Source organism: Battus philenor, unplaced genomic scaffold (assembly GCF_028537555.1).
Source record: "Battus philenor isolate CCGP_79_NKW_IND1 unplaced genomic scaffold, ilBatPhil1.0.hap1 SCAF_3, whole genome shotgun sequence".
NCBI lineage: Eukaryota > Metazoa > Arthropoda > Insecta > Lepidoptera > Papilionidae > Battus > Battus philenor.
This window is the reverse complement of record NW_027181693.1, coordinates 7,338,532-7,365,219: the sequence shown is the minus strand read 5'-3', so window position 1 is coordinate 7,365,219 and position 26,688 is coordinate 7,338,532. Positions and strand designations below refer to the sequence as shown.

Sequence of the window (26,688 nt, the reverse complement as noted above, 5' to 3'; positions counted from 1 at the left end):
TAATACAATGAATTCAAAAGTAATTTATTGAAGTCTTGCGGTCAACGTCACACAAAACTTCTTTTGTGTGTCGATTCAGCCTATCTCGCCCACTGCAAGTCTTAGGCACCCTCCAAAGATTTCTATCGGGTGACGTACCATAATCGCTACGCTTGGCAGGCGGTGTATATAGTAGAGGATACTTCTGCCCGTTCTCTGAAAACTTGTATATGATAATTAGTAATCCTAAATAATTGATGCACGTAGTTTGAATTACATAAGAATGTATCGCGGGTATCGAACCCACGGCCAACAACCGCAAGTTTCAGTCCTTACCGTGAGCTACCACTGCTCACCTGACCTCTATATGTAATAGTTGTTTATAATTAAGTAATTGAAAATCTACTTTTTAATTTAATGTAGAGTTTAATATAAAGTTGAAATAAAGTTTCTCCATATATGTATAAAACGTTTGCTAACCACTTTCGCAACATACAATGGCATATTCCATTAGACCGGTAGTTAATTTCACTTGATATGACACTGTACAACACGGTAGCACCAGTACAGTCCCGTTTAATACCAAGAAATGTACCAAAAATAAAACGAAAGTAACTAAAAACTTGTACGAATAATTTATTAAAAATAATCTAATGGTATGGTGTTTATCTTAAAATTTCTATTTAGAAAAGTCAAAGAGACTGTACTGGTCTTAACCTACCAATCCGAGGAGCTGCTATATACCGATAATAGCAATCGAAATCAAGCCGAGGTTCGGATATTTCGGGCACCTTTGCATCAAAACACTAGACGCTTTTCGGGACACAATACAAGCTGTGGTACCTGCCAGGTGGCATTTTCTTCCAGTCACTCTATGTACCGTCCACCTAAGCGGCCTAAGAGTTCGCTAAGTTCGCTATACTAATCTGGTCAAACAAGTAATATAATGCTAACTGTTGTATATCGATCGATGTAACCCGCTAATACCTTCTACAGTTTCTCGTTATCTACAGATTCCAATAGCAGTGCAATAGGTCTTTACAGAGTAATATTGTTAATGTGGTGCGGTACTGCATTACGGGGTGTCGCTGTTAGTTGATCAGACTAATAGCGACAAAGTCTTCTACGTCTAGTAAACCTTTTAAATTAAAAATAAGCTTACATACTAGAAATGAGAAATAAGAAGATTAAAATTTTGGTACACTGTTTCATTCATTTATTGAACAATTTGCCAACATCACCATTTCAGCTCAAAGACCCAATGCTGGATATAAGCCTCCCTCATAGATTTCCAATTGGACTAGTGGCCTTTCCTCATTTGCCGTTGCGGGTGCACCTCCGGCGCTATAGTTGTAGATTCGTTGTTCCTACTCTAGAACCTTAAGGCCCTAGCGGCCATTTAAACAGTTACTTAAAGCTATCATTAAAATCACTATTACAAGGAAACATAGCGCGTATGGTTTTTATTTCTGGAAGCTTAGGAAAATATAATTTCGTTATTAGATTAGCCATTACTACCTAATAAGCATGTTGCTGCAAAACATAGGCTTTTCACAAAGATATCTAAGAGGGGATGTACAATAATCGCCACGCTTGGTACTCGTGTTCACGATCGCAGTGAGATGTAACGGTACGCAGAGGACACTGCTGCCTATTCTTTGGAAACTTGTTAGTGAGCAGTGCCATTCCTATATAATTTATGCACATACAACTGTAAATTATATAAGATTGTATCCAGGGAATCGAACCCGCTAGTGTTAACACTGATGACACTGTTGTCAAACATTTGTCACCGCTCAGCTGTTGTTACTAAACTGTTATGCAATTAAACAAATATTAAATAAGACTGTACATTCAAATTAAAAGTATTATTAATGTTATGTGTATGTTTGCAAGGGTACGTCCTGTAAATGAAAATTATGCAGAAACTGTTTTAGTTGTTTGGACAAACTAGTTCATGTGATGCTTCCCTTGTGTACGGATTTTGTTAACTAACCGCGAACTCCAAAGCAATTCTGTTCCACCTGTAAATGTGTGATAGATGAGACAATATTTTTTGGAATCTTCAATCATACCTCAACATCAACACCACCCTTGTGTCTGCAAATAGACGCCCATTGAAAGGCCGAGGCCCAGCCCTTTTTTTTTGTTCATATTTTTTACTAATAAGTAAATAAAATTCATCGTTTAAAACATAAACCTAAAATAAGTATTAAAAAGATAAGTCGTGTAAAAATTTTCTTGAAATCTGATTCATAAATAAATATATGCATAAGATTTTCAAGAAACGTTACTAGAATGTAATTAAGGAAATTAATTAATTCCTCGCTGCGCTACTACAGAACAGTTAAAGATTCACTGCAGAAATTGCTTAAATTTTCTCTGCTTCTAGCAATCATCCTTGAGCGATAAATATAGAATAAAATATGAAACGTAATATGTCATGTAATTATAGTATCTCTAAGTATGTTGCACTAACTGTACTATAAAACAAATATCGTATAATATTACAAATTGACATTAGATTTTTTTACACCTAAGGTTATATTTCACATCTAGACAAATTTCTTTTTTTTAACAGTCTTTTGATTACATAACTCCGATTATCTTCCTCTGCGTCATATCTCTGCTTACTGCAGATTTTTTGTAAAGTTTTTGGCGCACTATGTTACGTGTTTGCGCTTGTCTGCGACGGTGTGCATTAGATTGGCTACTGTGAGTTGGTTGAGTATGGTTTGGAGCTGCAACCTCATGGTTGCCTTTCATCTACCCTTCCAGTGTTAAGGATTGAGAGGTTTTTCAAATTGACATCGCGTTTTCACTTCTAGGTGATCAAAAATCTTCAAAAATCGCTTTGCGCATTTAAATTCTCCGTAAAATATCAGGTATGATCGGCCAATGCCAACTGTATGAGGTAAGTATGTTTTAAACGGGTTAACGAAATAACGTATTTCTTTTATTATCTTTTTTACAACACGATTGGTTAACTTTCATTTAAAATCGCCTAATAAATCTCTTTACAGCTAAAATTATAACCTCTATTCAATTCGTTCTCTACACGAAATATAAAATGAAATTTAAACTTAAATCCTACGCACACATCCTACGGGTGCAGTATTAGGCAGCAAAACGTTAAAATGGTGTAATCTGGACCAAAAAGTTTTTTTATGTGTTTTTATTAATTCTTACTCTCCTCTCTCTGAGAGCTATTTGCATAAACTATGAAAATAGTGGTAGAGAAATAACAATTGTTTTACACTTAAGTACTAACTATTATGAGATTGTAAAAATGGAGCGTTTGAAAAGCATGGAGCGGAGAAGACCTTGTTAAAGCCGTCGAAAGACTGAATGCAAGCCGCTTCCAGTAGGCCTTATTGAAAATCAATCGGGAAGAGCTTATGTCCAACAATGAATTTTTCTACAGTTGAAATAATAATGATGAAGATTATCAGTAAAACTTATATTTAAGTTACTTGTATTTAAGTTAAATTAAATTACTTTATATTTTATGTTTATATGTAAATAAGTAGATATAAAATATTTATTTTATTGTGATTTTTCTTCAGAAAATATCGTTTGTGAACAGTCACCCAGATCTGAATGGATTACGATAGACTTACGTCGATGTACGCCCACATTGGCCTTACGCCATATTCATATAACAATGGAGGTGAGACTTCAAACTCCCGCTGCCCTTTTAGCGCTGACCGTCAAAAACACTCGTATCACCAGGCAATACAAAGGTAAAAATATAAGATAACCTAAGCTCACTTTCAAGTCATTCGGCGATTAGGTATAAATATGCAACAAAGTCTATACTTTATTCATTAAATTAACGATTTAAATTTAGATAGCGATAATCGTAATAGCAAAATGGTCATGATTATTTGTAATTATTAAAGAAACAAGACGTTAATAGCACGCCTTGATTACTTCGATTTTATTCGAACTATTATTTATAAAAAAAAAAAACTATTTTACACTAATCATCAGACATCAAATTTATGGATGCGTATTTGCCAAATTCATATATTGGAATATTGTTGACCAAATTTATATGTTATGAAAAAGACTTTTGTATCGAAAAGATCCTGGGATGCTAATCGATCAGAGAAACGAAGAGATTCTTATAAGTATTTAATCAATGAAATATAGTTCTAAATTAATGTATCTTCTATAACTTCTTACCCAAAAAAACTTCGCCAAAAATTTTATGTTCGCCAACCTTTTTTATTATCATGAATACATGCGGGTAAGTCGTATTAATGACACTAGCACAGAAGTTACACACTAACCCATCTTATTGGCAAAAACTAGATTACTACTTTAGAGTGTAAAACCATAACTATCGGCTCTATGTCAGTATCGTTACTTATACAGACTAATGTTAAAGGAGCCAGTTCGCAATTGATGCCTTAGGTAAGACGTACACGTTAAAGTAACAATATAAATTATAGACAACATTCCAATGGTCACGGTGAGACAATATTCCTCTGGTCACTTGTCACTTTACCATGACAGCTTTTAGTATTTCTATAATCAGCTGTCAATCCAACGTAACTATTTATAGTGTTCATTTGGTCAGTTGAAGTGACTACTAACTGTGTTCCTATGGTCAGTTATTACTTTATCGTGACCATTGAAAGTATTCGTTTGGTCATTTGTCACTGTTTCGTAACCATTCAAAGTGCTACTATTGTGAGTTGTCACTTCACGGTGACAACTGACTTTGTTCCTATGGAGAGTTGTCACTTCATCGTCACCATTGATAGTATTCCTTTAATCCTTTACCACTTCATCGTAACCATTGAAATTGCTCTTACGGATGTTACTTCACCGTGACAACTAACAGTGTTCCTATGCTGTTGTTTTTTCCCGCGACAACTCTCAGGTTTTTTATGGTCAAATGCCACTTCGCCGTGACAACGACGATAATAAATGCTCTATACGTGTCAAGAAAGAGAGATGGCGGGAATTTGTGACGAATGCGCAATGACAACCATGATCACCGACAGCTCTAGGAGCATGCGACTAAGCAATATAACTTTATATCTGGTTTTGAGTTTATTTCTCTGTTGTTTTTATATATTAAACATTGTAAAACACATGTAATAAACGAATTAATACAACGAGATAAATGTCACGATTTTTTAATATTTTAAAAATACGCTTAAGCTGCGCTTACCAGGAATTCAATTTAAGCTGAAACCTTATTCTCGAGAGATTAACGGATTTAGTTCGGTTTCATTTGCAACCGATCTATTGAAATGTAAACATTGCAATTCGTGTAATAATTTCGATATTAACTTTTTTTGTAAACTATTCACTTCTTTATAATTGAAAAAAAGTTCATAATCATCATCATAATGTTGAGACAGAAGACGTCTACTGTTACACGGCACGTATGGTACACAGACGTCTCTCATAACTTCTCAAAAGAAATTGTTGGAAGTGGCCTGCATCCAGCGCCTTTCTGGGAGACAAGCAAGGAAACAAGAGAGTCTATCCTCCTTGCGGGTGGACTTCTTACGCTGAGCTTGCCGATCCGTTGTCTCTGCCCTAGAGCCTTAAAATCCCAGTAGACATCTGTACTACACATTGCGCACATGGGTTGCCCATTGACCTATCAACTTATCAATCTGTTGCGCTATGTCAGTATATTTTATCAACGCTTGTTCTCATTCCTGGTTGTATTTCGTAAAGAAACCCTAAACACGTCCCTTTCCATGGACTGCTTAGCGAGTGTAGGATTTTTTTTTTTTTGGATCGGACTGTACTTGCTGCTCAAATGGCATTGGCAGATTCCGCAGATTGGAGTTGGCGGGGCACAAAGGACGTTTGCCTAAGACCTCTTTTAAAATAATTAAACTGGAGGGCTTCTGGAGTACCCTCTGCTTGGGTCGCTTCTTACTACCATTTTCCGCATATACAGGCCCTCGAGCTTTTAGGTTGCTTCGATGGACGCTCTATGGATTGGCTATGGATTAAGCTCAAAGTCCCCCACGCGTGAAAGAAGAGAAAGAAAAATATGATTTTACCGAGAATTCTGCAATAGCATAAGGGGTCGTTAGTCAATTCGACCACTACTATTCTCATGTCCAGTAAAAACTTCAGTGCACAACACTAGATACATATGTGATAATTTTAAAAAATTTCGTAATATAGAGATACATATAGTTATATTAAAAATACAGGTATATCTAGAGACACGTTGTTTTTATCAATAAGACAAGCTCAGGTTTTTACAATCGCTTGTCATGCTTGTAGTTGTAACCTCAAGTAAACGACAATCCGACAGGGTGAGCCCGAGATAAGAAAACCAATTAATCACGCCCGGGGATAACTCATTCGTAACAATAGATAGAACATTGTAAAAGCGAACCACTTACAATATATCTTATTTTCATCCATTATGACGAAAACAATTTTAAATGATACGATGAACAATTTATACAAAGATTTTAAATTTGACTCATGCAGAAACTAACAGCAACAACAAACGCACTTTCACACTCGGAACTTTTTCATTTTAATTAAATATAATATGTCTATTATTTACATTGCAAACCAAAGTTTAAATAATACATATTAGGATTAGTTTAAAAATAATATTTTTATTAGTAAATAGGAATATATTAGTATAAGGAATTATAAAAGATTATGATCGATGTTTTGGGACGATACAATAGCAATAATATTTTCTTTGCTTAACATAATCTTAAGTTTAGTTTTTAAACCGATATCACCGAAAGCAACCATTAGAAGTGAAAGATAGAATCTAGGAGCACATTTTCAGAAAATAGTATGCAGGTATTGGTTATAATGGTAAAAGGGTGAATGTATATCACGTTTGTGAGCAAAAACCTTTAAAGCGTTTATACCGATTTCCAATCATTAATAATATTTTTTTCTATTTCTCTAGCCAGTTACTCCTGGTAGAACAAAGCCTGCAAGAACAGATAAACATATATTATAGTTACGTTATATATTATTTCTGAATCTAATAAGTTTTGATATAGTTACCGTACATTAATTAAAATCAAAGCTCTTCTATTAGCCCGATAAGTAAAGCTTTTACGCTTTTAGCCAATCGCCCATTTATATTGAAGTGAATACAAAAAATAATTTTAAAAGATGCAATGTTTAACATAATGGATGCGTTAAGACAGCATATGCTTTATTTACTTTAGAGTTCTGTCCCATTTTAACGAACGTAATGACGTCATCGCGGCATTCATTAATGACTAACGTATTTACCTGAATCACTAAATGACTTTTGAGTCATCCATCTAACTCAATAAAAAAGTCCACCTTTTTATATCTCCTTTAGGTATACAAAAAATTCAAGACATATTATTAAACATATGTTTCGGTGTACAGATAGCACTCTTCAAATTCTTTGTGTGAGCAAATTAACTATGCTTTTACTGCATCTTTGTTGCGCAAGGCAACAAAAAATGATCAGGCACACATCTACAAGGCTTGTGACCGCTCACGCTACTCTATTCTTTTTTGTAATAAAATTTCACTTGACCAAAAATAAAAATAAAAATTAAGCCACTGTAGCTACCACTCGAACCTTTATATTTTACCGGGCGCTTGCTAACCCGCAAATGTCACCGGACCCAAAAATAATCGTCTTGATGACAGAAAACGGACTTCGAGCATCGGCTGAAATGCAATAGGACTATAACTTGATATTATTTCCATATAGTGTATAAATAGGCATATGTAACTTTGACAAATACAAGCATTTCCACTGGAACATCTATTCGATTTACTTCACAGAATAGTCTTTCATTTCGTTTAGGATAGAGAACTATACGCCTAAGATTCTCTACTCTTAAACTACACACACTCAATAAAGGTCCACACACGGTGAAGTTTTTAAACAATCGCGCGTTGAGCTTGCAGAGATTTTATCGGTAACTAGTTTTCGAACGATTTATTCGTGAGTCTAAGAGAATTATTCAAATGCAAGGCAAATACCTTATGAACAGGCACCGAAGTAAATTTAAAGAGAATTACATTTTATGCAGCTTCAAATGTAACAATTAAATAATTTTACATTGAATCCTATATTATTGTAGAGTATGTGAGTTCAGTGTGTTCACTAGGTCTATAAGGCTATGGGAGATGTAAAATTTTTGGAAACAGGAAACTCTAATATTAGTTACACAAGTAGACGTGACGGGCCTATGGGAACGACTGGCGCGACACAGGCCATTCGCCGCTCACGCGCCGCAAAGTATTTGACACCATAAGACGTATGTGTCACTAAGTTATGTTTATTTCAAGCCACTAACGATCTTACTGTAGGACATCTGAAAAGTTTAAGACATGCATTACAATATTAGCGGGAAAAAATCATCTGCGTGATATTTAAAGACACGCAGCGGTGAAAAGTTCATACACAAACAGGGTTTTCTATTTGAGTTATACCCAAACTTTAATTATACTAACTTTTAAGGGGGTATTTGTACATTTCTTCATTTGTACTTTAGTACAAATCTTGCATGCATAGCAATGGATATCATAAATGACAGTTAACTGTTAAGGTATTCATAAAACAGATTAAAAAAATTGGTTGTGTTTATTAAAAATAGAGAAGATTCCATAGTAAAAATAGATTGTTCTTTCAACACCACAGATAGAAAATTAATTACTACGTACAATTTTTCAATGCCTTTTCGCGCTCTGATAAATGCTGTACTTAATCAATTTATAACATAATGGATAGGCATCCATGTGTAAGAGCCGATAAAAATAAGACGTCTACATTTGCCACGGAATTAACACGCTATGTCTTATTATAAAATGCAAGCAGTTTGCACTTGAAGTATGTTCATGTATATCTAAAAAAAAGGTTTTAGTAATTCCGAAAAGAAAACTACCAAGTACCTTAAGGATTGATTTAAATAAATTGGTAATAAAATCTTTACAGCGATTATAATACAATTTAATGTTTTCAAAATTTATAGATGCTGTTAATAATAACATAATTAATCAAAATGCAAAACCTTATTTATGATTTATTAATGGTGTCATTTCAAGCGCAGAAGAGTGCAGATTTTTCCGCGTAGACGTTTTATGATATTATTTATATTCTGTATTAGGAATCTTTTAACGTTATATTGAGGAAATTTTATTTAAGCTCATTTGAAGCTTTAACTTTTTGATTGCGGACAACATTCACACCTACATTTTGATGATTACTCGTTTTATAAAAGTACAATGCCCTTCCTTTTACGGTATCTAATTGTTTTCGCTTCATTAAATCATCCATCAAATATGAGGGAGCCCTTCAAATTTCGTAAAAAAAATATCATCATCATTTATCATTTCAACTGTAAGACGTCCATTGCTGATCCCAGACCTTCTGAGATTTATCAGTAGGCCTTAAGATTATCGAAAATGAGCTAAGTCCAAAGTCTCTGATGACCTTAGTCCAAAAGACCAGTAGACCAAAGTTGTTTGTCCAGCTTGTGAGCGATAGCCACACGCTGCACTTTCTAGTGCGTAGTCTCCGCTCTAGACACTTAGCGGCTAGAGACATCTCGAGCATACTTCTATCCAGAGCTTGTCAATGAGGTTGAGAGCAAAACATAATAACAGTGCGTCAATTCGTAACTATCGGCGTTTAAAAAAAACCTACTCTGTCTTCCTTACACGTTCACTCATATTGTTAGAGGTAGCGGAATATCAAATTCTTATTTATTCATAGACGGTCCTTGAAACATTTCACTGTCGTAAAAAGAAAATTAAAAAAAATAATTGGAATTTCTATTGAAAGATTCGGTTTATAAAAAATTTACATTGTGGCGCTAAAATCGATTATTTTGTTATATTTCTACGATGGATGAACATTTAGCGGACCGAGTATCAGTAATTACTTTACAAAGTTGTGGTCATACGATAACTAAGACTTCCAATTTGCTTAGAAATTTAAGTAACACTATGAAAATATTTTAACCCCAACATCATTCTTTCATAAGTTGACACACTATAATTTTTGTATTATCATGTATTAATTGAAAATTCATACATGGTACTTGCATATTCCATGACAGGATAAATAATACTTCTTCGAGTATATCAATAATCCTAAAATCGAAAAAAAAATAATTAAGCAAAAAGAGTTATGTATATATATTTACATATACATATATATTGTTAAGGCACCCAATATGCCATAAACAACCTTAATAACGCGCAATTTACCATTAATTAATCATGTATTGCATGTACAGGATTCTTACCACCACTTGATTAAAAAACATGTAAGGAAAATACCACAAAATGTCGTCAGACACTTGTCTCTGACTATCAACGCGAAGCTATGAGACAAACCCTCTAAATCTGTAAATTTTGGATGATGTGACCATCCATACAAAAACAACTTTTTTTTATTTTCATAATTTTATATGAACATATTTCACAAAAATTATCTTTGTCAATTATACTTAGCTATCAAATTTCAGGACAAAGAAAATGACTCATTACACTTAATTGTGTCAAATTGTAATATATACCGGCAACCGAACCTGAAAAAAATCCCTCTCACCATCCCAAATAGCGTGTCATGTGATCATTTATCAACATATTTTTTATTTTAATTACTAGTAGAATACTTATTATTTTTAATTTAGTGTTTTAATGTATTTGATGAACTCCAGTTTATTCAAAAACCGCGAGTGACGATTGTGACGTTACAATATTTTAAGTAACAACTTGTGAAGAGAAATATTAATATTTGAATGTTATTAATAAGAATTAAATGGATGTAGTATCAGTCATATAATTGATTTATGTATTTACTAAGCAAAGTAATAAAGTTTATAAATCATGATATTTCTCATCTATATGAGAACCACGAATTTGTATAAAAACGCCTGCAAAGCCGTACTCAGAAATATTCATAACCCAAAGAAAGAAAATCGGAGTACAGTTTATTCAACAGTTTTCAGTTCTCAGTTTCAGTTTATATCAGTGTTGCTATCGAGCTCTATGATTGAAGGCTATCACTATCCTGGGGTAAAATAATACTAGTTGTGAAAAATCCAATAAGGATCATAATTTATTTATAAAATGATATATACACTTTACAATTGACCAAACAACCCTGAGAGCAAAAGGCCCCTTATAGAATCCAACTTGTATAATTATTTAAATGCATTTAAGACTTTAAAAATGTGAAAACTTCATCTATTATCACACTGTAACCATATTGAAAGATTTCATATGTAGAAAGTACATTGTTTACAAATTGTATATGAATACAAACTAGGATTCCACAAAGACCTATGGCTCTGCGGGTCGGACTTCATAACGCACTCAAACATTCTACACAATAAAATTATTTTCATTGGTAATTGTAATAAAATCTAATATATACAATGTGCTATTTACAAAATTCTGAAACATTTCACTGTCATTTTGCAGTAAAATATTTCATATCTTACAACACACATATTGCTTCGTTTCCATTTACCACAATTATAAATGACAAAATATATAATATAATGATACTACAGCATACTGTAATCCAGATTCATGGGTGAAACTAATTGAGATTTTCTTACAAGTAAACCTACGAGAAAAAAAACTGCAGAAGTAAATGCTTTTTAGATCCCTTAGCGCTGAAACTTAGTGTAATTAATTTCTTATAGTGACACATCCAATATTAGCAATGGTTGTAAATGTGCTTGTACATATTTGAACTCACAATGAATTGTGGACCAATCATGCCTACAACATGTTATTTGAAAATATATCTGTATATTACAACTAATAAAATTCACTAGTACACCTGTAGACTCGCATTCCACAGTCGTTTCGTACAAAACAGCTCTGCAATTGTGGTAAATAGCTATCATTACACTAAAAAGTCAGTTGTCCGCGATTCCGGCACCACTAGCTGTGACTACTAGCGTTACTACTATACACAGAGTTTGTTATTCTCTTCATACTAACTGAGGCACTGTTCCCGTTTTTCTCTAGGCTCACTAAAAAGTCTTCTAACAATCTCGCGAGGCCTTTTCTCTTGAACCTTAAAGACTCACTTATTACGTCTCGTATCACCTCTTTTTTAACGTCCACAGTACCCTTTAACTGTTTCAAATATTCGAATAATTTCGTAAAATCTGAAACAAAAACCATTATGTTAATTAACAACCGAGCAGCACACAGAATAATAAAAGTTATTTACATAACTAAATTGATATATGATGTTTATTAAATTAACATATATGGCCGACTTGTTAAAAATTAAAAATTAATTCGTCTTCTCAGACGATGAACACCCACTGCAAGGCATCAGCCTGCCCTAAAGATCGCCACGATTACCAGTCTCGCGCTGCTCGCAACCAGTACTTCCCACGACCTTAACTATGTCGACGGTCCACCTAGAGAGGGGCCTACCCAAGCCGCGTCTACTGACTCGTGGCCGTCACAACATTTACAAAGTGGTGTCTATACTGAATTTTAGATTGTTTAGTATAGTGTTAGAAAGTTATTGTATTTTTAAAACATTTTAACTGCAGAAAGTATTGACCTAAACAATTTAAGATGTCTCCGAGTAATAGAATTTGAAATAAAAATTTTATACATGGATAATTATTGCCTTGTGGCTAAACGATTGTTCGAAGATCGAAGGTTAATTCTACACAGATCTCTTAATTGTTTATGCTAAGAGACATAAAACTTTCACTTTTGAATAACATCTTCACTTTCACTTGCATTCCAATTGTGTTTGAACTTTATAACCAAGTGAATGACCTAACAAAGAATTTTACATAATTCTAAAAAATAAACGATAATACAAACGATATATATATATATATATATATATATAATATATATAAAAGCATTTTTACAAACGCTTTTGAATTGTCGTTTATTTTAACATTATAAATAAGCTATTACCGATTCGAAACACTGATCTGCTGAGAATAACCAGCCAGAAACAACAGTTGTTCTTTTAAATGAAATTTAAAAAATTTTGATTTTTACATTACAATGCCAACCATGTAAATGATTTAACAAACTATTTTCCACAGATTTCATTCAACTAAAAACTCTTGAATGCTTTAATAAGATTCCTCCTCCTTTCTCAACAACATATTTTATTTTTAGATTTTAAACTTAAAAAAAATAAAGAAATTATCTTGCGGAACTTCATTATATATGCATAGAAATAAATGCATGTACATAAAAATATAAACAAATGTTAACAAGGTCACAGACACATGAAGGGTTTGTAAGCTTGTTGAACACTAAATTTAGAGATTACCAGTTTAATTTTATTTCTTGTGTGTTTTCATGTATCTGTCATTATTTTTAAATAAAAGATTTTAAATTTTGGATTATAAAATTCTACACATTGTAAGAAATGAAGTACTATTAACATAAAACTTTCCTATTGTTCAACATTATCTTTTTAAAATGACCTTTGGCAGTGTCAATTGTTTAATAAGTAAATGCTAACCTCTTCCCGGTCGTCGTACAGCGCGGTACACTTCAGTTCTTACATTAAGATTGTGCTTCCTGATATCAGCAAGCTCCTTCCGCGAAGGTTGAGGTGGCAAGAGCAATTGAATCTGAGGTTTTTCGTTCTGAAAAAGAAAAGAATAATTTCGAATAAATAAAGAATATTCTAAAAAAAACTAACTTGTCACAAGAAAAAACACGAAGCATACATATGTTTTGTGGTAAAAAGACAATGCTTATCAAATTAAGTGTTATACGTATTTTAATACCTTCTTTGGAATTTTATCTTGTAGAAAATTTGAAAATTTTATTTACTAGACAAGACACTTAAAATTTTAGTGTGTTTTAAGCAACATTATTCAGACGAAATTTTTTTAGAAAAAACTATGCAATTGGCTAGACACGTTGTGATTGTATCTTTTAGATTTGAAATTTGTCCGAAACTTGAAAAATGTTATAAGTAAAACTCACCTTTCTTTTCCGCTTTTTCCCCCGTGAAATAGAGTCGTTTTCAGCCGCTATTCCCTGTAATATCGCGTTTATTTGCAGTTCTTGCGAGTCGTGTAAAGGTGCGAGAGGAGTGACGTGGGCTGAGCTTATAGGCGGGGTATTCGGCGTCGTATTGCCGATGCTGGCAGTGTCTGCTGGCGGTGATGGCGACCGAGGCATTTTGCTTCCCATCGTTGTGTATGCATCTGTAAAAAAAATTATAAATTTATAAAAATTGTGGTATCTGGCAAAGGATATAACACATAGGACTTTTGCTTAAACATCTGTGATGATGAAAGATTAAATTTTTAATCAATAAAACCAAGAAAGCCCAAGACCTGTTACCAAAATTGAAATATCACCTACATAGATTCACAAGAGAAGAATAATTATCAAGCCCATTAACTCGTTTTAATGAAATGACTGATTCAGAAAACTATATTATATAAATATGCATATAATATTCGCTTTTCATAACAGGCTATCTGGGCCGCGTCACATATTTTTTTAGCGAGGCAATATTAGACATAGAAACAAAATAAATATTTTCGGATCGACAGTCCTTTTTTACTGAAACAGGCCCACTTTAATGGATGGGGTATTCTTTACACGCAATAGCCTTAAAAAGCATTATTTTAATTTAATTATAAGTTTTTTGGAATTTTAATAAAAATTTGTGTGGTATTATCTTCACTTGGCTTCCCATTAATAAATGAAATCATAAAGAAATATTTGACAAGAATCAAAATATAATTGGTTGTAGTTTTAATAACTACAAGTTTTTAAAACTTTACCACGTGAAAGAAGAATTAAATATATATTTACTACTAGATCTGGAGTAGGAAAATAATTATATAACAAAATATAATAACACAAGTACAAATAGAATACACACCTCCATTAAGGAATGGTTTCACTACAGGCGGTAAATTAGTAGGCGTAAGAGGCGGTGCTGTTGAAATTGGTAAGGTAACAGTTGGTCCTCCGGTATCCACATTGGGTGGCTCCTGAAAAACGATTTAATAGATTACTTTTAATTAATGATCAATAGATTTAAAGGGTATACCTGCAGACCTTAAGGATCTAAAAAAGACTTCCCAGAATGACAGACTATTAGTGGTTTAGATTCGTTGGATGTCCACTTTTGTATATTAGCTAAAGATCTTCATTGATTACCAATAAGATCTATAGATTACCAATACCCAGTGGAGAACCCACCCACTTTGAAGGTTGGCCGACGACACAGTCAAGGTCACGGGAAGTATCTGGCTACTAGCTAGACCAGACAGTGGCTCTTCAATCACAACTCAAAAACTGCATATTGACTATTACTATACAAATAATGCAAATTATTTATAGATGTCATTACATTAAAGTCTGTTAATGTAGTTTTTGTTCAACTAATTCCAACAAAATATTTTAGAACATATTGATGATATTTAAAGAAATCGTAAATAAATAGTTAATTATAGGATAATAACTGTCTCCCAACTTTTTAAATTTGATTAAAGTATGCATGGAATGATTTATTGTCGATATGATTTTTATTTCTAAAATTCATTTTTTTTTTTTTTTTTTATACGTGGTTGTTTATCATTAAACGCAATAAGTCCTATACATTTCTAATTGCTTTGTTTTAATACATGCAACATTGGTGGCAATCCTTAACAAATAAAATTAGAATTATATAATCAACTTACTTCTGGCGGTCGTCCTGAAGGTAGATCCGATGGTACAGGTGCAAGTGGAGAAGCGGGACGGCGTGTGGACACTGGTGACAACGGTGCGGCGGGGGGCGGGGAGGGTAGCGGTGCAACGAGTGCAGCGGGCAAAGGAGATGGCAAGGGCGCGGGGGAGGAGGGACGGCGCGCGACCACATGCAGCGGGAGCGGACCAGCTTTCCGTTTAGGCGGTGCCGAGCGCGGGCTCTCCGCACCGCGCTTTCCTCCCGTCCCGCCGCCACCCGAACCGCGCACCGCACCCAAAGGATCTATATCAGCCTCATCCACCATCATGCGCTGTAAATTAATAAAATAGTGTTAAATTAATAAAAGATATTAATATAGAACACTGAAAATAATAACCACATGGTATTTTTAAATCTGTAGTATCACATTATTCACCTCTTTAATGTTTTTATATTAATAACCATGTAAATTTTACTTCTAGCACTAACTAGAACCGAAGAATAATTAATACTTCTACGTCATACTTTTTCCTATGCTTTATTTAAAAATAACGACTCTTTTGTTGACAACTATATATGATATTACTATACATGTAATGTCTCTAAAATATCTTGTAATAAATTCAAAAAGTTCATTAAACAAAAACTCATCAAAAAATCCTTTTATAGTGTGAAGAATTTTTAAGTGATATTAGTGCTTGGAAATGAATTACTCTAACTACTGTGTATTCAGGATATTATAAAAGTGACCACAAATAAAATCTTTCAGTTTGTTATAGGCTCTTTCTCAGATCATGGCGCGTTGGGAACCTATTCAATCAGATTCTAGTTTCTACCAAATTGGGCTCTTTTGGCATTCTTCTCAGAACTCACAAAGAGGTAATCTTAAATGATACTATGTGAATAAATGTAAATCGCACAAATTGAGTCCTGATTTTTTCACACATTCTACTAAACAAGGGCCAGTTTTCAGCAGTATTAATCATACCACAAATTTGACAAAACCTCGTGAAATAAGAAACATCTGACTACTTGTTTCAAATATATTATTATTTACATTTGTTTTCATATACAATAGGACTTTAATATTGATTGTTTATGAAAATTGTTAATTGTTTATAAAATCCACTGAACAAATACTAAATAATTATTACCTTTTTTCTTAGTTTTAATTGTTAACATACAATGCAACATTGTATAGATATGAAACTATTTTGTACATTTGTCCCGTCATCAAAATTTTAAGGTAATGAACACCAATTGCTTTATCAATGTAATATTACATATCACCATCTTCAAGAAATAAAAAGGAAATTTTCTGGTTCATATTTCTTCATGTTTAGCTATTATTTTTCCTAAGTACATCTTTGCAAATATTTTGTAACTTTATGAGGAAATTATATATTCCCAAATAAGTAATAATATGTTTTTCTTACTCTTTTATTTAACAATAATAATGTGATGGAAGCATACCAGTAAATTTTACCTTTAAATTGTCTTTCTTTGATAATGATAATGTTTTAAAATCTTTTTTTGAAGTTAACTGTTCCCGCACTAGTATATGGCATACTTTAACAAATAATTAGTTACCTTATCTATCTTGAACGGATTGCCAAACATATGTTGTCTAACTGGTTGAGACTCAATCTCTCTTAATTGCGGCGTCATTCGCTTGAGGTATTCCTGGTAATTACCCATTTGCGCCACGGGCATTGAATGAACACTGTCTTCGTCGACTAGACGTGTGTGCGCTAATGAAGGCTGCAAGAAGTTTGCGCGCATTCTAACTACCTGAAAAACAATAAATAAAGTGCTTTTAAGAATATTTTTCACTTTGGCGAAAATGTTTTAGATTTCCATATTTAAGAAAATTACTATAATAATAAACCATAATTATAATATAATAATATAATATTTTATGAAGATAGTTTAATTATGAGACAGAAATGTAAAATTAACAATTATCAATAAACTCACTTGATCCAATAGGTCCCGCCTTTGTATATCAAAAGGGTTTCTGTACGTGTGGGCTTGCGTCTTATGCCTCCCACGCGATAATCCCACAACAAAGCCCCCAAACTCATTGAGCTGGTCGCGCAATGCGCTAAATTTATCTTGCAAACATGGGTGGGATGTTAAATCCTTTTTTAAAGGTGATCTAGGCACAACGCGAACACTTTCTGTAACCTGAAATTTTAATGTGCCATGTTTAGCAGTTGTTCTGAAGAAGATTTGTTAATTAATCATTCACTCTAAAAACATTACTAAATATAAGCCAAACTTTGTAATAAGTTTTTTAAAAATTAACTTTAAACAATTAAGTTAAATTAATCGTTGAAATAATCTTTATTGTACATGTCCATTGGTGATAAAAACCTAGTATTTTTATAAAATACGTAGTCTTATTAGTCGAGACAATTTTTTACAGATACAAATTTCTTACAGATAAAATATTAAGGAGTGTACCTTCCTTTCCTTTAAAAGACAAAAAAACACTGAAATAAATATATGCATGATAAATGTCCATCTAAATTAGACACTATACCATGTGTGGATATTAAAGTTTAAGGATGAAAAAAAGGGAAAATATATTTAATAAGAACGAAATTACCTTCTGAGAATTCCCATTAGAAGCTTTGTTTATTACGTCAGCACAGAGTTTTTCAAATTCCATCTTGGCCTGATTTTTCATTCTCTTTAGATAGTTTAGTACAGAAAAGCTTAGTGAATTATCTTGTGTGTCAGGAATAAGACTTTGTACCAACGGCGCCGATGCTCCCATTTTAGTCAATGCTCTCCGAAGGGGCTAAAATTTCAGAAACAAATTAATTAAATAATGTAATTTATGATATTACAAAATATCACTTAAATACTTACTGCAACATAATATGATGGCATTCTTTCCAAATATTGTTGAAATGCTATCTTCCATTCTGGTGTAGGTTTACATCGGTGCACTTTGAATAAATCATCAAGCAAAGGCAGCAAAACTGGGTAATTATAAGGCAGAACAAATAAATTGACGCACGTGAGATTAGTAGACGCCTTTAAATAACCAAATGGATGACTAACTTCAGAATTCTTGCAACCACTGTTCACTACAAAGACCTGAAATATTATAGTTATATGAGAATAATTATTAATAACCTTATATAAATATTATATCTCCAGAATAATTGTGCTTACCTGCCAACAAATTGTGGGTTGTTTCCTTGCTAATATAAATTGTGTGAGTGGACTTGGCTCTAGTTCATATTTATCAAAGGGTAAATTGTCTATGACCATAGGTTCCTGACTTGAACATGTAAATTTCACAACTGGATGGGCCGATCGAGGAGGCTACAAATTTTTAAATCGATATTAATAATATCAAGCATGTATAATAATCAATTATAAATAACAGTGGAACAACTTCTTCAGTCTAAATATAATATGCTCACCAGTGATGGAGCATTAGGGTCTGGTCTAAACGACTCAGGAATTGGCCAAAATCCAACAGCAAATCCTTTTTGTGACACAGTCCGTGGTACATAAATGAGCCGACGACACGAATGCCACGCCTGGGGCGCGCCAGAATTTTGATTATTCGTGATGGTAGACTGATATGCGCCGCCATTCCATCTCTAAGACATAACAAAGTCAAAAATTTTATAATGAAAATAACCTCATAAATGTCGCCATCAATATTTCTTACAGGAAAATCGAAACTCGTAAAATAAAAAGAAGTGTTATTTAATGTAAAGGACTATTTTCATCTTTAAGCACATATTATATTGATATTGTTGCATACATTAAAATTATTTAACAAAACACTTATTAAATTTAACTTCTGCATAACAATACCATCATTTAGGAACATTTACGTACCAATGAGAAATTATGAGTTAATATATAGAAGTGTATCTGTAAAAGCTCTCTTGTAAATGTGACACTAATGTTGTTGGATAAATGACAAAGTAAGAAACCTAAATACACTTTTTTCCAATAGGATTCGGTGAGAAATGAAACACACAGAGTGAAAAGAGGATAGCTTAAAAATGTACCAAATGTTTTAAAATTTAAAACATGAAAACTAACTAATTGAAAAATTTGTTACTTTAATTTAAATATTTGTTAGATTTTTCTCTCTTTTTAAAAGCAATCAATAGTTGTTTTCTTGTAAAATATTACTAAGAATTCAATAATCTACTGAATAAGCAAGAAACATTAAAAGCAAACAAGGTGAGGTTACCCCATTTCTCTCTGCTTCACCATCAATTTCTTTGTCAGCTTCATGACTAATTTCATCAATTTGTTCAGTTCCATCTCTGTTGTTGCTCCCATCGATAGGAGGTGGATCTGGACCTATTTTCTCAAAGTTAATAACAACTCCACTCTGCACCTTCTGAACTAAGCTGTCGATACATTGCATGAGCATCCTATGAGAAGTAATGCAATATGATCGTCCTACAAAAATAGATTATTAATGTTATATAGAAAATGTTCACAAAATATCAAAGTCAAAGAAAATTCTTATTAGAGATTCTTATAGGTCAACCAACTGTTACATAAACAAAAATATATTTAACAACAATCATACAAGATAAATAAGAAACTTGACCTCAGTCAGTCCTGGACTGGCAAGCCCTCAATAAAAAAGACTGCATTAACTAACTTCCTAGTAAACAAATAATATAGCGCCTCTAGTCTTACTTAATTCTAGACAGTATAAGAATGAGTTTTGAAAATCTATGTGAATACCATTTGATGATCAAACATCTATCTTTAATAATATCACAATTAAAACCTACAAGAAAGCTAACAGTGCTTATGCTCATATATTTTTAAATACCGAGGATGTATATTAAGAATATACTAATCTAATTACTTTGATAATGACAACTGATATCATGTTTAATGGCTACCATTAAAAGAATAAAAATGAGATCCTAACATTATTGAGAAAACCACAAGTTAACATTTTTAAAATATTTCATGTCTATTTTAAAGATTACTCACATTTAAACTACATAAGATATTTTTTTACAAATAAATTATAAAACAAAAATTTCACTATTACATAGTCCTAAGAAGATCACATAATCCTATTGTTTAATCAACAGTTACTAAAAAAAATCAGTACCCCAATGAATTATTTTCTTTAATAAGGTCATTTATTTAATCAGTAACATGTATTTCAAAATTTGTTATTATTTTTTTATCAAAATAGCCATCATGAAATGATTTTTATTAATGAAATTTAAAATCCTTACCCCCTGTCACTTCACACATAGCGTCAATAGGGGACGAGTCAGAAGGCACCAAACCAGTATCCCTCTCAACTGCTGGTGTACCAGACAGCCTTAGCACCAAGGAGAACAGTCTTTGGTCCCATCGAAATGGTTCTCGGGTTAATTCTGATCCAGGAATTGGGCAGTTCATTGGTAAATTAAACTGAAATATAATAAAAACATAAAATTATAGTAAAATCACTTCATCTTATAATAATATTTATAAATAATTTTTTTTTATATTGTCTAAAATATTAATCTTATACACAATAATTAATTTCCTAACAAGAACTTCATTATTCAAATGTGAAATTCTAAATTAATATGCTTAATATCCAACTAACCACATGATGTGTATTAAACTTACCAACTACACCCAAAAAATTATACTTAAAGTTAGATGGTAGCAATGAGCTTGCGATCACCATACTTTAAACCACAAGATAAGATATGACATCCTCTGTTGAAATAAGCTACTGACTTATTTTCGGTAAATATTTTGTAACATTGGTTAGGACAAACTTTAAACCATTGTAAAGGATTAATGAAACTTAAAACTTAAATACACAAAAGAACCAAAAAAATGGTCATTCATTTCGTTATGTGTTATAATTACATCTGCAAGTTGTATATAAACAAATGCTGTACAAAGATAATATAAGACATAATAACCCTAAATTACTTCATACTATTTAATATTTGAATGATGCAATGATCTTTGGTCTACTATTAGTAGTAACAAAAACAAACTGAAAAAACTTTTAACGAGTATATTTTTTGTTCAGCAGATAAATTAATTAAAAATTAACTTACTTCTTCTTGAATACCAGCATTGCTTGAAAGTTTTCCCCCGTCGGTAATAACAACTATTACTGAAGGCTCAAGGTAAAAAGGACATCTACCTTGACCATATGTATCAATACCAGATTGCATGCGATTTATGTTTAGAACATCAAATGCATGTTTTAACGCAGCACCCATAGTAGTCAAACCAAGGCATTGTAAATTTTTCAATTCGTTGATAAAAGTGGCTAAATTTTCTTTCCAGCCCGCCTGTAATGTCAAATATTATATTATAAACATTACAAAATAAAAATGTTAACTAAATTAATCGCTCTCCATCTAAGTAAACGCATATAATCATAAACAAATCATAAAACAGCTATCTTCAATTTCATATTTCCCCCCAAATCGCCATTTCGTTGTGGTTTGTTTCGACCAATAGGAGTTTAACGAGAGCGCAGTCGCGAGCGCTATCGCAAAGACAGCTACGGCGGTGGATCGTCCTGTTTACGTCGTGCTGTATATTTCAGTAAATTTCGCACAATCAAAGTATGTAAATGTTCTGGATTGCAGATAACAGTGCCCGATGTATATACTGTACTAAAGCGATGTTTGAATATTTAATGACGCTTAAATCACAAGAAAATTAACCGAAAACGTGTTTACTCTGATTTACTAACCTTGATGTTCGCGGGTGGCTCTTCGAAAGTTAGAAGCATATACCTATCGCCTCTGCTTTCAGGAGATCTTTGACGAACCTAAGAAACGAAATTATTTAGTTAAGTACACTAATACGCGATAAACAAATCGATCACAAAAATGAAACGGTTGAAGAGTCGATGACACTGCACGTACCTTTACGAACGTTTCCACAGCGCCCTTGGCTACATCGAGCAACGTTGGGCGTCCGCCCAAATAAGCTCTTTGGTTCATAGAAGCTGATGTATCTATTAAAAAGACTATTATAGTCATCGTGAAAAATTTCCTAAATGTCTAAATACATTAAAATATGCGCACGCTATTATGAACTAAGAACAAAAATGGCCGCTACATTGTACGCAGACTCGCTGAGAGGCGACCGTCCGACAGCCGCTTCGACGAGCAGCTGAACAAGCTACGCCACGAAGACTCCAAAAGTACCACGTGACCTAATCATACGTTCGGCTATTCTCGGCATCCAATAGAAAAACGCTCGGCAAAGTTCGTAGCTAGGCTTCAGTGTTACCATTCTATACAAAACTATCTGCCTAATAATTTTTTTCGTATTGAATTCTGTTCTTAACTTATGCAAATCAAGGTTTACAATTAATATTATTTTTTATTTATTACGTATTACATTATCCGGTAGACATTGTTTTACCAAATAAAAAAGTATTTTTTTAAATTTAGGCTCGTACACATGTACCGAAACAAAATAATCAAAACGTACTTACCGGTTTTCTACTTTAATGTGAAATACGCCTCACGTACAGAATAAACATTCACGTCTAAATCTAATTTCTACAATCATTGTCTATAAAAAAAAAATTAATGCTGAAATATAAAATTCTCTGATGTACATATTCCAAAATCCTTTTTAAAAAATTAAAGAAAAATATGATTATAACAATTATTTATAGACCACCAGGAACACATTATGAAATTTTTAATAGTGCTTTGCTATAGTTTCGTATTAAAAATTTCCTTTAAAATCGGGTAGCGAAATAAGTGTAATAACATTCTATGCTGAGTATGTGCACGAAAAATGTAATGAAACGAATCATTCGATTTATAAATAATTTGTTAAATCTATTAAGAACATGTTCATAATTTACAAAATATTTTTAAAACACTAAAGAAGACTTACTATTGCGAATTATACGTTTATCTAGTTTTTAATTTAAAAAATATTAGTGACATTCCAAGTAAACGCGGCAGTTTTAAATGATTCAAACAATCTTTAACGAATAAATTTTCGACTTACTTATATGTTTGTTAGTAATAAAAGCAAAAAATGATTTTTATATTCAAATTTAATAACACAAATCTATAACTATCGCAAAATTAAAACTAAAAATCTATACATAATTTTTAAAAGATTAAAATGATACATCTCGTATTAACTAATCTATTAATTATTAAAATGTCTTCTTCATGCCTAGTTTTTAACCAATTTATAAATAAGAGAATATTTAATATTGTGAAAGATTCAAAAACGGGGTCATTACAGTTTTCAAGTCCTGTTATTAACAATTTAGAAATTTTCTTTCGAAGCCAATAGAAATATCAATTAAAATTAAAACATTACGTACTAATCATTATTTTTTAAACTTATTCGTTTTTAAAGGCAAGGTTGCTATTTCTGTATTTAGTCTCTAACAGGTTTATTTGAAGCAGTTTTACACATTAAAGGTGCAAACGGGTGTGCATTGCACATAATGTACAGGTACAAATTAAAAAGCGTTTTCACTCTTTTAACAACTTTTTAGCATTTCAGTCGTTATTACGTAGGTAGTAAAGCATATTATGCAATAAGGTAGCATTAATCTTGAGATTTTAATGAATTAATTGTAAGACTTATTTTTATTCCTCAGAATTATTGCACCGTGTCATATTTTAGGAGTTTTAGCTGTTTTTGCATTTAAATGGCAATTTAACATAGATGTACACAACTTTTTATCCAGTAGGTATCAAAATGGTTCGCAGATATTACGCTTTACTAAGTTAAAGTAAAAAAGTCATTTCCAAACGCTGTTTAATCGTTAGTTTTTTCTTTGTATTTTATATAAAATGTTGATTAAAAACTCTATATTCAGAAACATACTCGACCCTAGAGAAGTGTTCAATGAAAAAATTATAAATTTAGAAGAAATTAATATTTTTAATCAGGTAGTTTACATTTTTTTAACGTGTACAGTTGTACCTTTCTTTTTCTTAATGAAGTATATTTACTATCCGAATAGTACTTGCTTCATAATTTGTAATATATTTTTAAAAAAATTATAAGATCTTGTAGTTATCGTTTCATAATTATAATGATAATAATAGTTATTTGTTAGTTTGAATCACTGCATAATCATGATTTTTTAATTGTTTTGGTAATACAATCCAATAATCTATTTTACACCTGTATTTAGGAAAAAGCCTTCACATTACTAATAATAAATTTTAGCTTTTTAACATCAACAAAAATTTGCGATAAAAGTCAAGAAACTAAGAATTTCGTAAACTTTTATGTTTAATTAACAATTATTCCCTGTTTTAATAGACTCTATAATATAATAAAGACATAGGAAATAAAAAATGCTTATAACATTTATTATACAAGATTTTTCATATACCGGATTACTAGCAAGACATATGTTTTATTTCATCGTCATGAACATTATCGTCATTTCAGCCGTAAGACGTCTGCTTGACCTAAGCCTCTCCCAAAACATTCCAATAGAGTTGGAAGTGGCCTGTTACTAATGTCTTCCGAATACTTTAATCAGGTAGTCCACTTTGTGCGTGCACGAAAACCTTAAGGCCCCAGCGGCCCCCTGTTCTGCTTGCTATGTGGCCCACTACAACTTTACTTGTTAATACGCTGGGTTATGTCGGTTATTTCAATTATTAATATTATTGTCATTAATTATTCGTATTACAGTTACCACTTGGTGTGTCGTAAAAATAATGTCACCGGAGCCCTCTTAGGTATAAACTGGAATCAAATAAAGATTTCCTGTAATGGTATTCTTCTCTTCTCTCTTTCTTTTATATATATATATATATATATATATATATATATATATATATATATATATATATATATATATATATATATATATATATTTCTGCAAGATTCTATTAATATCTACATTGTCCCGTCATAATACAGATACGGAATATTTTTCTGAATTTGTAAGTTAAGCAGTTTGTGTACCTAAAGTTAAGAGAAATCTCTCGTTATAACGATCTGGTGCCATACAATATGTCTAAATTCTTGAAGTTTATTAATAGCATACAAAACGTATGTCTATTGATTTTCATACAACATGGATTTTTTATCTTGCCAGACGATACAAATGTTATATCATGGCCCAAAAATAGGAAGTTTTATCGAAAATTCATAAACATCGGAGTACTAAATCATGGAATGAGCACTTGTAATATGATTTACTAAGATTAAAATGACCTCGCGAAATCAGAAAATGCGACTTGTACAGCACTAAAAGTCAAGTAACAAAAATTAAGATTTTGATTGTTGAATGGAAGTGCTGGCTTCTTTGTTTTATGTAGCTTTTTTATGTTCCACAGAAAGAGAGTATAAGTTTATGAAATCATTTGATGTCGAGAGTTTGTCTAATAAATAGGAAATCTCTGGAAGATGTTAATTTTATCATAAACTACTACTCTTGAGATAAATCAGGAATCAGCAAATGAAAACGCAAGTGCGGGCGGAAATGGACAGACCATACAGCGGCCCACAAGGTTAATAGATGACTTTGTTGAAGTCGTCGGAAAAGGCTTGATGCAGGTAGCTTGTTTCTAGTCTTATTGGAAGGACGTCTAACGGCTGAAATAATAAAGACGATGTTGATTCTTCACAGTGCCTATTTCTTTTAAACAGGTCGGTGACATACGCTGCGGTAAAATCGTATTAAAGTACCTCTAGCAAAAATAGTATCCAAAAATTTGGTAAGTCATAAATTTAACAATGCAGTGCTAATTTTTATTGTATACAATATTTTCACATTATTTCAAGTTATTAATGAATAAATTCGTTGATCAAATTGCGAGTCCAATTCACCACACTTTAATTTAAGGAGTTTCTTACCTACTACATTTCTTGCCATTTTTTATTTGTCTATTACAAGTTCTATATCAATAGGTTTGGGTAACCCTTCTTTTAATTTTATAAAAACCCGTATTAGAAGAGTCCCTTGCTTTGTGACTTACAATTAGTTACAATTTTGCTAACTTTATCTATAAACATATAGGAAGAAAACATATTTAATAATTACAATGTCA

General features: G+C 32.2%; 1 protein-coding gene across 1 annotated transcript; it reads right to left on the bottom strand.

Annotated features, from left to right (window-relative positions):
- Window positions 1–11,064: 11,064 nt before the first annotated feature.
- On the bottom strand, window positions 11,065–22,784 carry IntS6 (integrator complex subunit 6). The gene is made up of 16 exons (XM_068770087.1): window positions 22,552–22,784; window positions 22,377–22,454; window positions 21,727–21,966; window positions 20,896–21,076; window positions 19,875–20,089; window positions 19,084–19,266; window positions 18,830–18,982; window positions 18,521–18,751; window positions 18,255–18,449; window positions 17,621–17,830; window positions 17,234–17,434; window positions 15,657–15,974; window positions 14,852–14,963; window positions 13,939–14,162; window positions 13,466–13,592; window positions 11,065–12,122 (listed from the first exon to the last, which is right to left on the bottom strand). Exons 1-16 carry the CDS (start codon window positions 22,666–22,668, stop codon window positions 11,893–11,895), a joined length of 3,015 nt encoding a protein of 1,004 aa, XP_068626188.1. The 5' UTR covers window positions 22,669–22,784; the 3' UTR covers window positions 11,065–11,892.
- Window positions 22,785–26,688: the final 3,904 nt, after the last annotated feature.